The sequence below is a fragment of the Budorcas taxicolor genome, chromosome 8 (genome assembly GCF_023091745.1).
Source record: "Budorcas taxicolor isolate Tak-1 chromosome 8, Takin1.1, whole genome shotgun sequence".
NCBI lineage: Eukaryota > Metazoa > Chordata > Mammalia > Artiodactyla > Bovidae > Budorcas > Budorcas taxicolor.
Window position 1 is genome coordinate 66,580,412 of NC_068917.1, and position 14,110 is coordinate 66,594,521.

The 14,110-nt window shown below is 50.4% G+C and overlaps 1 protein-coding gene across 1 annotated transcript in view; it reads right to left on the minus strand.

Moving 5' to 3' along the window:
• Positions 1-12,804, minus strand: part of ANKS6 (ankyrin repeat and sterile alpha motif domain containing 6) — a 51,032-nt gene extending 38,228 nt beyond the window's left edge. The window contains exons 1-4 of the mRNA XM_052644770.1: positions 12,458-12,804; positions 5,836-6,326; positions 1,068-1,112; positions 178-382 (exon numbers count right to left, since the gene is read on the minus strand). Of these exons, the coding sequence (XP_052500730.1) occupies positions 178-382; positions 1,068-1,112; positions 5,836-6,326; positions 12,458-12,804 (1,088 nt within the window). The remainder of the gene's footprint in view (positions 1-177; positions 383-1,067; positions 1,113-5,835; positions 6,327-12,457) is intronic.
• Between the last annotated feature and the right edge of the window lie 1,306 nt (positions 12,805-14,110).

The following is a 14,110-nucleotide window of genomic DNA, read 5'->3' on the forward strand; positions in this document are numbered from 1 at the left end:
ACAAAGGGTAGGAATGCAGGACAGACCAAGCCTGCATCGTTTTGAGTGTCTCAGCATCTCCACAATGGGTGGGGCGCTTATCTGTAGCATCTCAGGACCAGCAACCTGTCAGGCACCCTATTTCAGCCCGGGGCATCCTCTTAGGCTCCCTGCTGAGGGGGTGGGGCTGGTGCTGACCCGTGGTAGGTAGCCTGCATGAGGGCTGTCCAGCCGTGGGCACTGTCCTGCTTGTCCACGTCAGCATGCCTCTCCACCAGCAGCTGCACCAGAGGCAGCTGTCCCATGACAGCTGCCAGCATCAGTGGGGTGGCCCCATCCCCGTTAACCAGGTTCACATGGTTGGGGTCTTCATCAGCAATCTCTTTGACCAGCTGGAAGTTTCCTGCCAAAGAAGCAGAAGTCCTGGTGATCCACAGGCCTGGCACTGCAGGATGATTTACCCAGTGGCTTCCCAGAACAAATGTGCTGAGCTGGCCTCTGTACTGGGTGGCTGCGCCTCGCAGGGGCTACAAAGATGAGTCAGAGGTAGCCCCCGTTCTCCAACCCTTCAGTCTATGAGGGATGGAGGCAAGCACGCAAATAGCTTTACTGAAAGAGAGATGTGTTATTGCTGTCTTAAAAGAAGAGTGATGATGAGGGGCAATGCACATGCAGAAAGAGAGCCCAGGTCTCCCTAAGAGGTGAGGATCAGGGTGGGCTTCCTGGAGGTGGAGGTCTGTTTCAGGAGAGGCAATACTAGACTAAACAGCTCTTCATTACAAAGAAAGTGGAGTAGGGAGGTGGGCAGCCAGGCATTTCAGAGGTAAGTAAAAGTTAGGACATAGCCACAGGGTCTAGCAGGAGAGGCAGAGGGGGCCTGAGAAAATAATCTGGAAGTTGTATGCAAAGCACCATAACTACCAGCCTCCAGGGTCTGAACCTCCCTGGGTGAAACCAGAGTCAGGAAACAACAAAACACCTGTTTCTTTCCCAAATACTCTGGGTGGCCTTGAAAAGGACTATCAATATTAGTTTGGGAGAAACAGTACTGTATTCTTAAATATCCAAAGATTTTCTAAAGTGCTTACCCATTTTTAATGCATGGAAAATATCAGGTCGCCTTTTCTCCTCATCTGGGTAAACAAAGATTTTTAAAAGTTAACCACGGAAAAGTGCAAAATAACAGAAAAGTTACAAGGGTGTAACGACCCAGCCTACTTTTAAAAATGATTTACTTTTCACAAGCAGTCTAATCAGAGACCTAGGTAATGGACTAACTCCAGCAGCCCTTCTGGAAGGGTTATCATCAGACTGTCTGAAAACGCTTCAGAGACAGACTGTGGGAGGTCATCTGGCCAGGAAAACATGAATGAGCAGACCATTTCCGGATCCCGCAACCCATAAAGCAGTCTTTTTTAGGCATTCCAAATTTTGGAATGTCCTTTCTCAGATATAATGGAAAAGTATAGTCTTGGAAAAATCTGTATTCCTATGAAGATTTTAAGAAGAAACAATGATTCTTTTATTCTAAAAAGTAAATGTACAACCATGAAGTAATTCCAGAGCAGGTTTTCATTCTAATACCTAAGACACTGGGCAGCTAAACCCAGAGGAGGTCATGGTTGCCAATGCTAATATTTGCTTTCTTTCCCAAATAAGCAGCCATCTGAGTGATTCTGAAGGCCACCCATGACCCAGACCTGCAGATGCTTCCTTCTGATGTCTTCATGCTGGGCCTCGCTGCACCCACCCAATGCCAGCCCCTTACTTATCTGTTCTACATCACCCTCCTTGAAGCTAGAGCTAGTGGGTAACCTGCTCCCTCCTGTTCAGAAAGTAGCCACTCTCACGACTAGTCTTTTCGCTCGTTAAGAGCGAATGCAGGACTTCCTTTGACTAATACCAGACAATAGAGCAGCTGCAGGAGAAAACCTGGGACTCTGGACCACATCCCTGGTCTCGATCAGCCTCCGCCAGCAGCTGGAAGAAGGTGCAGAGTGGCACAAGGAGTCTGGAGCCAGGATATCCGGATCCACCTATTTCCAGAGATGTGTCTCCTCATCACTGATAATGCAGACAACACGCTAACATGGAGAGCAGGTGGTGGTTGCAGGGGTGGATAATATAGATGGGAAAACACTCCAGAAAATTTTAAGCTCTATACAAACAGAATAGCTCAGTTGGTAAATCATCTGCTTGCAATGCAGGAGACCCAGGTTTGATTCCTGGGTCGGGAAGATCCGCTGGAGAAGGAAATGGCAACCCACTCCAATATTCTTGCCTGGAGAATCCCATGGACAGAGGAGCCTGACAGGCTACAGTCCACGGGACTGCAAGAGTCAGACACGACTTAGCGACTAAATCACTACCACCACACAAGCAACAATTTTTGTTATCTTTCCTAGTGACCAGCACCCACCCCAGAAAGGGTACTAGTTAACTCCAGGGCACTTATAGCAAAGTATAGACAGGGCCATGGAACCAAGTGCCTAATTCTGCCTTTGAGATACTATAAAGAAATTATTATGAAACTTCATTTTAAAAAATGTCTCATTCCTTTTAAGTGTTTAAGAGCCTAATTTGCTATAGCCCACAGCCTCCTTCATGCCAAGACTCTTCGATACTTCGATAGAAAAGAATGTGTCAACTGGGCCTAGTGTTTGTTGCTGAGCAACCATCTGGTACAAACGAATCACTGACAGTCTAGCCTGACCTCAGGAGGCTGGTGCGGCTATGCTTGATGCCCACTGACCCTGGGCTGGTCCCTTCCTCACTCTGGGCTCCAATTGTTGCATCAATATCAGAGCAACTCCAGGGACCCCTCCACAGCCCAGGGAATGACCACAGTGGGGGTGAGGAGGGTGTCACAGTGACGATTACAGCCTCAAGGTACCCTGTCTTGCAGCTAATGTGAGGGAGAGAGCTGGGAGTCTCCAAGGCCCTGATGAGGGCAGGCAGCGGGTTTCCTAGCACCTCACAAAAAGAGCTGGGGCCAAATACTATTTGTTTAATAATCTGTCACTATTAGTAACATGGCTCTTCTGAAGGCTCTTCTCTGAGAGCCTGAAAATGGAGCACTCTCTCAGCTCCTGCAACGCAGCTGAACTCCCAGCTCCTCTCGGGGGCCACCCAATGACCCTGCTTCATATGGTGGCCTGCACCACCCAGTACCTCCACTGCGCCCAAATCCTCCACCTCGCCCCTGTTTTCTTTCTCACCACAGTACTTACCACCTACCATACTATGTAACTTATTTAACATGCTTATTTCCTATTTCTTGCTGTCTCTCCTCCAGAAGCCAAGATCCTCAAGAGCAGAAGTTGGATCTGGTTTGTTCACTGGTGCCTAGAATGGTACCTGGTACACTGGCAGTCAACAAATACTTGCAGAATCCTGGAATGAATGCATGGTGAATACAAATCCATTTTGGTGGCTTCCGCTCACTGCTCTCTATGTGCCAGGCTCTGGGGTACTCCAGGGTAGTACCAGCATTATCTTCCTACTGCTCATGGGACCTCACAAGGCAAGTGCATTCGTTACAGCTGTTTTATGAAAGAGGACACTGGGGTCCTAGAGGGACAGAGCTGAGCCTCAAACCTGTGTCTGCTCGACAGGGAAGTCTGCTCATAACCGTGACCTGGTCCTGTCAATTACGAAGTGACAGTAACGGGTGACGGCAGCTGCCAGCATCTTCTCATGTGCTCTCTCTGGGCTGGGATGACCTCATCTGATCCTCACAGTGGTCCTGTGAGGCAGGGGTACTCCTGCCCCTCACTTATGGGAGACAGAATGGAAGCTTGGAGGATGGAAGCAACTGGTCCAAGGTCCCTCAGCCAGCACGGTCAAGGCCAGGTGGAGCCAGGTAGAGGGTGACCTTGGCTATACCCACCACTGTGTCTGCACCTCCACATTGTGAAGAGAGTAGGGCATTGCTTCCCCAGAGTGCCAGGGCAGTCCATAAGGAGGCTCGTGGGGAGCCAAGAGCCCAGAAACCCAGCTGGAGGAATCTGAGGAAGGAGGAATCAACTGCACAAGAGGTACAGCTCAGCACCCATAGGTGGGGCACACGTCCCCAACCATCCACTCCCAGGGCAGAGGCCTTGAGCAAGTCGCCTGACCTCCCTCACCTGCAACATGGATGAACGCCCCCAAGGCGGAGGTAAGAGCCTGCCCGTCAGGCGTGGAGGCACAGCAGGGACGGGAGGAGGCAGTTCCCTTTCCCATCTCAGCTATAATCACACCACCCAAAGCGTTTAAACGAGGGCAGTGGCCTTGAGTCAAGAAAAACACCCTGGGTGAGACTGGAGCCCTAACTTCTAACTGCAGCTCTGCCCGGGACCTGATGCTGAACTGCCACGTTCTGGCCAGAGGGCTCGCACACCAGAGGCCAGCTTGTTTTCTGCTCATGACCTCCTGGTAGTTGCCACTGACTCCATTCTACACAAGAGACACAGGGAGGCTAAGAGAGAGTTCCAAGCGTGTCCAGATCCCAGAGGCCCCACAAAGGCTGGAGCTGGGTGGGGTCACATCCCTGTGCTTTCCCACAGAACCCCACCCACCCTTTAAGTGTCACACAGCTTTTAACAGGTGAGTGACCTGTGACCAGCCTCCACTCCTCTCTGGCCCTCACTGTTCCCATCTGTGCAAAGGAAAGAGGTCTCCTGGCTTCAGGCAGGTTTTCTTAGACTTTACTTCTTTTTCCCTTCTGTTTTGGTGTCCTCTTCATTTTTGCCATCTCTGTTGTTACGTGGTTTTACAACATGTTTATTTCAGAGTTTTCTGACCGGACAGTGTATTTCTAATAAGCATTTCTCAAATTTGCAACATCTTTTGATTGATGGGTTTTCTTTTTTTTTTTTAATGGGCCACCTGAATGTTTTTTAAGTTGAAGTGTAGCTGATTCACAATTTCATTGACGGGACTATTTGCGTATTCTCTGGATGGCATCAAACTCTGCAACACTTTCAAGTCTTTTTAGCCAGTTTGTCTGAAGACCTTTTCTTCCAATTTTTACCTTTCAGCCTTAAACGCTCACATGCTGCAGCCTGGCCTTAGAGCTCGGGCTGTCTCAGGAGTGATGCAGAAATCAGACCCATTACTGACAGAGGGCACTGCGGCTGTGCAACTCTACATTACATGCTCTGTTACACATGATGAATTAGGGGTTTTAAAACATGGTATGTTCTGTGGCAGATTTGCTAAGGCGTGCTTAGACAGCTCTTTATATGCCAGAAAGATGGCAAAAAGAAAAAAGAAACAGGACACACTAATAGATGCTGAAAAAACACAACTTAAAAGTAGGCTGAATTTTCTGTGAATTAGTCTTTGGGGACTGGTCATTGGCAGCTGAGGTTAGGCACAGTGCCCGAAGAGCTGAGGTTGCCAAACCTGCCCCTACGCCTGTTTTTAGAATTAGAGTTTTCCTGGAACACGGCCCCACCCACCCTTGACATATCACGTAGGCTGCTTCTACTCTAGCAAAACTGAGGAGTTGCAACAGACTGAACGGCCCACAAAGCCTACAATATTTGTTTATCTGGTCCTTCTCAGAAAAGTTTGCTGACCACTTTCTAGAAGGGTCCCAGAACCTCCTACACCAGAATCATCTGGTTAGGAGGGAGAGGCCTTGCTGTGCAGGAGTCCAGGCTCTTCCGAGAGCTACAGATCACTCTCTGGAGGGTGGGCCAGGCACCTGCATGCCACGTTTTAAGTTCCCCTGCCCCGCGGGCTGGACTATGATTTCTGCAGGCCCTTTTGTTTGGGCAACCCTTGGCTTTTACTGTTTAAACACAAATCGGGGTCCTCTGGGAAGCCACGGTGGGATGAGAGGGTAGGTTGGTGGTGGCACAGCCTGACCTGTCTTGGGCCTGACGGTGGTCAGCGGGTCCAGGTAGTCGGCCACGTCCCTGTGTTTGCGGTCAAGTGCCACCTCGAAGGCAGTCTTCTCTAGCACGCTGAGGTGGTCGGGGTTGGCCCCCTTCTCCACTAGCTGCTGAGCCATGCCAAGCTTCCCGATGAGCGCTGACAGCATCAGTGGGCTCCAGCCCACAGTCCGGGCCTCATGGTTGGGGTCTGCGCCCCACTCCATCAGCAGACGCACCACGGCCTCATGTCCATGCTGGATGGCAGCCATCAGGGCCGTGATGTCCAGCAGCTCGTCCCCGCTGTCCCCCTCGCCTGAGGGTTTGTGATGGTCCACGAAGGCACCAGCTTCCAGGAGCAGCTTTACCACGCCCAGGTGTCCACCCCGAGAGGCCACGGTGAGCACACTGGCCCCCAGGCGGTTCTGGGCATTGACATCAGCCCCATGATCCAAAAGAAGATGTGCCACGCTCACGTGCCCAAATCTGCCGGGAGACGGACAATTAGTGACGCAAGACACCCGATGAGGAGACGCTCATGCAATCACTTACTTATAAATTAAGCTCATGCAATCACTTACTTATAAACTGTCAGGGCTTCCTGGTAGCTCAGTCAATAAAGAATACTCCTACAATGCAGGAGACCTGGGTTCTATCCCTGGATTGGAAAGATCCCCTGCAGGAGGGCATGGCAACCCACTCTAGTATTCTTGCCTGGAGAATCCCCATGGACAGAGAAGCCTGGCAGGCTGTAATACATGGGGTCGCAGAGAGTTGGACATGACTGAGTGACTGAGCATCCATTGTTAAAGTATTAATTATTGAATCATTAATTTTTAACGTTGTAATAGCTGCTTATAGTGAAAGGCCTTCCTCTGGTGCTAGGCACTGTGCTGGCCCTGTGTCCACACCAACACAAAGGCGAGACACTGCCCTGTCTAGTTTCGAATCCAGCTCTGCCATCCACTGCATATCCTGGACAAAGAACTTTAACTTCTTTGTGCCTTCACTTCCTCATCTCTAAAGTGGGGATATGACTGTGTCTACTAAAAGAGCTGTGGAGGATTAAATGAGTTAATATATATAAATATATAATATACATAAAGCACCTAGAACAGTGCTTGTCCAAAGGAAGCACTACATAAATGTCAGCTATTAGAATGGCAATCATTTAAACATTTTTACATTACACAATGTGCCAAGGTCACCCAGCTGGTGAGCGACATCCACAGGGTCAGAAACCCAGTCTGTCTGAATCCTGCTGCCCCACACCTCGCTGCTTCCCGCATGGCAGAGAGTTCATGTGATTCTGCTTCAGAGCTGGGTAAGCTGCCTCTCTGGCTGTGCTCTCACTCCCCAGGGGCAGGGCCCACGTCTGACTCACATCTACCCTCCCCAGCCCCAAACACACATGCACAGAAAGTCCACAGACCCCATGCCAAGAGGTGTGGCATAGCTGTGGTCAGCAGAGGCGGGCTGGGGCACCTCTCCCCAGAGGCATGATGCCCTCTGCTGGCTGGAATGTCCCTTGCTGGCGGCTGAGAATCTGGTCTGGGCCAGACCCTCTCCAGGGAAACTTGAGCAACCTCCCCTACTGGGGAGACAGACAATGTACCCACCAACTCTGATACCAGGAGAGGAAAACAGACAACTCCCAGTAAAATCTCTTCCTTCTCCTGCCACTAGAGGGCAGAAGAATTCTGTTTTGCAGCATTTGCAAACGCAAATACACTCTTTCTAGTGTGTTCTTTCTGGGCTCAGAGCTGGAAGCTACCCCTACCCACCCCCGCCACCAGGTTTTACAAGATGGTAATGTCGGCAGGAGGCCAGCATCTGTGCAGCAGCGTTTGAATGAATCCCTTGTGGCGCTCCCTCCTTTCCGGAAGCGGTTTTGTCTCTCATCTAAACCCAGGTTCCTCCCTCCTCCCTGTGGAGGCAGAGCCAAGGCTGAACAATGTTCTGAACTTACAAATACCTTCTGGGCCATGAACCTTAACAGCACCGGGTCACCCCACCTGCAGAGTGTGGAGGGAGCGCTTGGTGAACTGGCTTCCCCAGCTGCAGAGGGGCCAGGCCTGTCCTTCCCCTTTTCCAAGAGTGGACAGAATCTGACAAAAAGGCAGAGAGCTATAACCGCAGCCTGTCTCCCTGCCTGTCCTTCATGATGATATTCTCCAAACCTAAATCTCATGGCTACTGCCCCACATCCCACTGCCCAGAAAGGACTGCCAACTTTGTCAACCTCATTTCTTCCCAAATCCAATCCAGCTGTGCTCACCTACACTCGGCAATTATTCTCTGTCCACGCCTCTGCCATCCTGCCTTTCTGACCCTCCTGTCCTTATTGACTAAGCAAATCCTTTATCCTGCTGCAGGACTCAGTTCAGATCCCACATCCTCTGAGTGGCTTCCCCCACATCAGCTCAGGTGCAGCTCACCTGAAAACCCACCATCCCCTGTCTTTACCCTTACTGATGTGCCTGGGCCCTCCTTCTATAATTATGTCTTCCCATTAGACTGCACTCCAGCAGAGCTCAGGCAATTCTGTCAAATGAATGGGTGAATGAACACTTGGCATAACCAAAGAGGATGGTCAAAACAGGCAACAGAAATAGCTGAAGAATGGGTTAGATAACTATAAAAGATTACACTATTTAGTCATCAAGCATGAGATAAAAATCTAGCAGCAGATAACAAGATACTATCCTGTTTTTATTTATTAGATCTTAGTAAGCCCTGAGAGAAACTGCTAATAATATATTTCACAAATGAGGAATCTGAAGATTACAATGGAAAGCAATAATCCAGAATCTCTCAATTTGGAAGCGATTGAGTCAAAACTTGAACCTAGACCCTAAGATCTGAAACTCCAGTTCTTCCGGTATAACAAACTCACAGAGGAAGGAAAGGCCTAAATCTGAGCAGGATGCCTACACTCAGAATGCTTTCTGAATTCAGGAGTAGCCCAAGAGGCCACTAAGAATTAGGCTGAAAATATAAAAAATGATTCAATGAAGGCTGAGATAATTTGGGGGATGCTAACTTTCTAACAGGTAATTACTGAAGACAGGGAAGCTTGGGGCTTTCTGAGCAGCTGTTACGATTATCAATTAATTTCAGCAATTAACACCTGTGTTGAAAGACCTGGCATATACTCCCACTCTCAGAGAGCCCCGGGTGGAGAGGCCAGCTCTGCCACGCTGGCAGGCAGAGAAGTGAAGGGCAGGAGAAGGAAAGTAAGGAAGTCGAGGGTAAAATTGGAGCCAAAATAAACACCACACAACCTGTCCCTTTAGTGTTAAGCAAATTTGGTGAGTGGCTTCCTTGTGGCCAATACCAAGAGGAAAACAGTGAGTTAAGGGACTCATAGCTGGGAGCACAGGCTCTGGAGCACCTGCCTAGGTGTGAATCTGACTCTATCCCTTCACAGCTGTGTGGCCTTGGACAAGTGAACTAACTTCTCTGAGCCTCAATTCTTTATCTGTAAAATGGGGAAGACAGCAGTAGTATTTCCTCAGATTTTACGTAGACTGAATGAACTAACTAATTTGCAGCACTTAGCACAGAGCTTGACACAAAATAAGTACTCAATAAAGGTTGTTTCAAGAACAGGAAAAAAAAACATGAATGACACCATCTCTGATGCTGAAACATTCACAAGAGACCCAACTGCAGTCCAGGCACAGGGTCTCTGGTGGTCCTGATCCAATGATGAGCTCTGGAACACAGAGAGCTGTGACAATAAATAGATGCGCACTTCGTTGAAAGTGGTGGCTGCCGGGAGCACCATTGCTGAGGCACGTCTGCTGTCATGGAGGCAAAGCACAAGACTGGAATGTATCAGCACGCAGCCATGTGCTTGCCCATCCCAATCAAGGGAGCCACTGCGGGACACACACAACCAGACAGTCATTTCAGAAAGATCTGGAAGCTCTACAGAGGAGGGATTACAGTAGGCACACTTGGAAGAAGAGAGAGCAGTAGGAAGCCACTTATAAATGTGTGCCCTGGACTAAGACAGAGGGGAAAGGGAGACAGGATGGCACAGACAGGTACTGGAATGAGGACTTACCTGGAGTTTTAAAGCCTGGAAGAGTGGATGGGGCCACGAAAAGAGACAGGGAACCTCAGAAGTAAGGTCCATAGCCCAAAAGACATTATGGGCACCCCCAGAGAGTGCTGGGCAAGAAATCAGGTGTCTTAAGACAAAGGGTCCCTGACTGATAGATGCATAACACACTGCATTACCCATGCGAATGGGCAGTGGAGTGTTACGGCTGGGAGGCGCTCCCTAGGTGATTACAGACTGAAAAAAATGCCCGAGGGCTAAGGTATGGTTAAGCAAAGCACAGTACTGCCCGTAGATGATATATCACAAAGCAGTTAAAAATGACATATTTGAAAATAATGCACAATAAAAATTTTCCTGCAATACAAATTAGATTGGAACAACCGTGTGACACTTGGAAATGAACTCAGAAATAAAATATAACTGGGTCATAATGAGAAGATTATGGGTAAGAATGTTGTGATTTCAATGCCTTTGAGAAAATCAAATGGCTCATACATATGGAAAGATGTTTTACTTCACTCAGCTTAACAAGTACAAATCACAGCCACACTGAAATATTTTTCATTCATCAGACGCAAAAATCCAAAAGTTTAATAATATACTCTGCTGGAGAGATTATAGAAAAACAGGCACTCATAGACACTTTCAGGGAGGGTAAACTGGTGCCACTACTGTGTCAGCAGAGTAATGGGCTCCCCAAAGTTGTCCAGATCCTAATTCCCAGAACCTGTTAAATTCTGTGGGAAAGGGGAAATTAATCAGCTGACCTTGAGATGGGGAGATTATTATCCAGATGAGCTCAATGGAATCACAAGTGATCTTTAAAAGCAGAAGAGGGAGATAGAGGAGTTAGAAAATGTGATGACAAAGCAGGAGTCAGAGTGATGTGGTTGTTGCTAGCTTTGTAATAAGTTGCTACAGCAGCCATTGGAAAGTTAATACACCTGCATGGACAGCAATCTGGCAATATCCATCAAAATTACCTAATAGCTCAGCTGGTAAAGAATCAACCTGCAATGCAGGAGACCCCGGTTCGATTCCTGGGTCAGGAAGATCCTCTGGAGAAGGGATAGGCTACCCATTCCAGTATTCCTGTGCTTCCCTGGTGGCTCATCCAGTAAAGAATCTGCCTGCAATGCGGGAGACCTGGTTCGATCCCTAGATTTGGGAGATCCCCTGAAGAAAACAACGGCTACCCACTCCAGTATTCCAGTCTGGAGAATTCCACAGACTGTATAGTCCATGGGGTCGCAAAGAGTCGGACAGGACTGAGCGACATTCACTTTCACTTTCATCAAAATTACAAATGACCTCTGTTCCTTCCTTGGGAAATTTCTCCAAGAAACTGGGTAGGATCTAAGTAGATGGCTGACAGGAGTGAGACCTCACAGTATACCTGAGATTCTTCTTTAAAAAAAAAAAATTATTTATTTATTTGGCTGCACGGGGCCTTAGTTGCGGCACGCAGGATCTTTAGTTGTGGCATGTGGGAACTGGCTCACTGACCAAGGATTGAACCTGGGCCTCCCACTGGCCCACCAGGGAAGTCCCCCCAGAGTTTCTTTATACCAGAATTTCAAGTCTGGTTCATCCTATTTCCTGAATACATCTCAAACTCATTTCTTTGCTCTCCCAGAGCCATCTCTGCTCTTGTCCAGGCCACCATCACCTCTTTCTGGGTTGCTGCAATCCCTTCCTAACCAGACGTTCTGATTCTAGCTCACTCCTCCAAGCCATCCTCAAACCGCAGTACAAGTGATCTTTCCAAACATAAATCTCATTCTGTCACTTGCTCTTCACTCCATTACTCCCCAGTGCCCTTACGAACTGTCACTTTTCCCAGCCTTGCCACCAGGCATCTGCCTCTTTCTCTCCAGAGAAGACTCATCCCCCACTACTCCCAACCCCCTCCAGCCACAACATTGTTCTAGCAGTCCTACGAATGCATATTTCACTTTAGCTTCCAAACCTTTGCACCTATCACCCATCTTTCATTCCCTCTAACCAGGTCAACTCTTAGGTATCCTTAGGTCTCGGCAATATATACCTCATCCTTACCTGAAACCTTCCCTCACTTCCTGAAACTAATTCGGCTCTCCAAGAGCTCCCTCAGATTGTCCCCCGTGAAGTCTGTTCCTTGGCCTGGCCCGCCCACTGGCATACTGCTTCCGTGGGGACTTTATCTGAGTACCGCAGCATCCCCAACACCAAGCCAGGGTGGGTAGGTAGGTTCTTTGGGAAACCCTTGCTGCAATGAACATCACTGAGCTTCTAAGTCGCTAAGATTCTATTTGCTGTCTCCAGATTCTGTGTTTGAAAGGCCGATGCTTTTAGGATTCTGATTTTACGTTATTAAAAAGCGTGTCCGCTTCTAGCTCGTATCCCTAGCTGCTCAAAGTTTCTACTCTCTCGAACCAGTACTTCACTCTTAACCTCCCGGAGCGTCTGCTGGAGGCCGCCGGGCAGGTTCGACCGCCTGAGCCCACCCGCGCCCAGGGGGTCATTAGACACCACCCAGGCTCCATGGCACCCCCGACCCCCTCACCTGGCCGCCTGCATGAGTGCGCTCCAGCCGTAGTGGTTGCGGCTGTTGACCGAGGCGCCGCGTCGCAGCAGGAAGCGCACCAGCGGCTCGTGGCCCCCGGCCGCCGCGAACTGCAGCGCCGTGTTGCCCGCCTCGTCCGAGCAGTCCACGGGCACCGGCGCTCCGGCCGCCGCCCCGGGCCCAGCCGCCTCGGGCCCCGCCGGCTCCGCGCCCGCCTCGGGCTCCACGCCGCGCTCCGCGGGTTCCGCAGCCCCCGGCTCCAGCAGCCGCCGCGCAGTCTCCGTGTCGCCCTGGTCACAGGCGCGCAGCAGCAGCTGGAAGGCCGGGGGCAACCCGCCCTCACCCATCGCGGCCCGCGGCCCGGGTCTGTCTGCCGGGCGGGCCGCGCCAGCTCCGCCCCCGGATACCGCACGCCGGCGCCCACTTCCGCCGGCCCGCGCGCCTACTGTGTGCTGACCGTGTGCGGAGCGCCGGGGCGCGCGCCTACTGTGTGCCCGGCGCGCGCCCGGGGCGAGAGCGCGCCTCAATAGCCCGCACCGGGGGCGGGGAACCGGGCGGGGGTGGACCGCGGGTTCCGGGAAGCTCCAGGCAGCGTCCGCCGCCGAGCTTGCGAGTTCGGCTTTGAGTTTTCGGCGCCCGCTTGGGGTCCTCCTCGCAGCTCTAGAGACTTCCTGCCCCGTACGGAGGTCGGAGCGGCCTCTCCAGCCCTCCTCACGCTGCGAGCTCCCGACCACTGGGCCGAGGTCTGAGACCACAGCCTCACAGGCCTGTGGCACGCGCCGCTGACCCTCGGCACCCGGCACTAACGCGGCGCCTCCTAAACGGTCGTTGACTGAGTTAAGGTACAGTTGGGTCCACTCTGTCTTCCTACAATGTCCTGCCCGGCCATCAGTGCCGTTCTTGTCTGGGACAGGCGTTAGGGTTACAAGCACCTCCTATACCTTCATGTCTCTTCATCAGTGGTTCTTGAAGCACCACCATCTGCGACATTTTACAAATGCAAGGTTTCTCATCTTACCCAGACCTACTGAATCGGAAACCGAATATGGAGTCCAGTCACTTGTATCTTAAGCCCTCTAGGTGATTCTAAAGCACGTTAAAGTTTGAGACTCACTGTTTGATCCTTAACAGCAATGCTGTCGGCCACGGGGAAGGGCCCAGACTATCACCTCCAATTTACGGCGTAGCTAAGGCTGATATGAACAGCCCACTCATTGGAAAAGACCCTGATGCTGGGAAAGATTGAAGACAGAAGGAGAAGAGGGCAACAGAGGATGAGATGGTTGGATGGCATCAAGGACTCAATGGGCATGAACTTGGACAAACTCTGGAGATAGTGAGGGACAGGGAGGACTGGCCTGGTATAGTCCTTGGGGTCACAAAGAGTTGGACACAACTTAGCAACTGTACAACAACAACTAAGGCTTGAAGACATTTTGTCTTGCTAAAGGCCACACAACTGTCATGCTGGAAAGCTGTGACTGGGACCCAGGTTTTCTGACATCTAGTCCAGTTCTCTAGCTCAAGAAGTATTTACTGAGTGCCTACTATGTGCCAGGCACTGTTTTAGGTGCTGGAGAAACTGCAGGGAATGGAAAATAAAATTCCCTGCCATTCTGGGCCTGACAGTGGAAAGAGACAGGCACAAGCAAG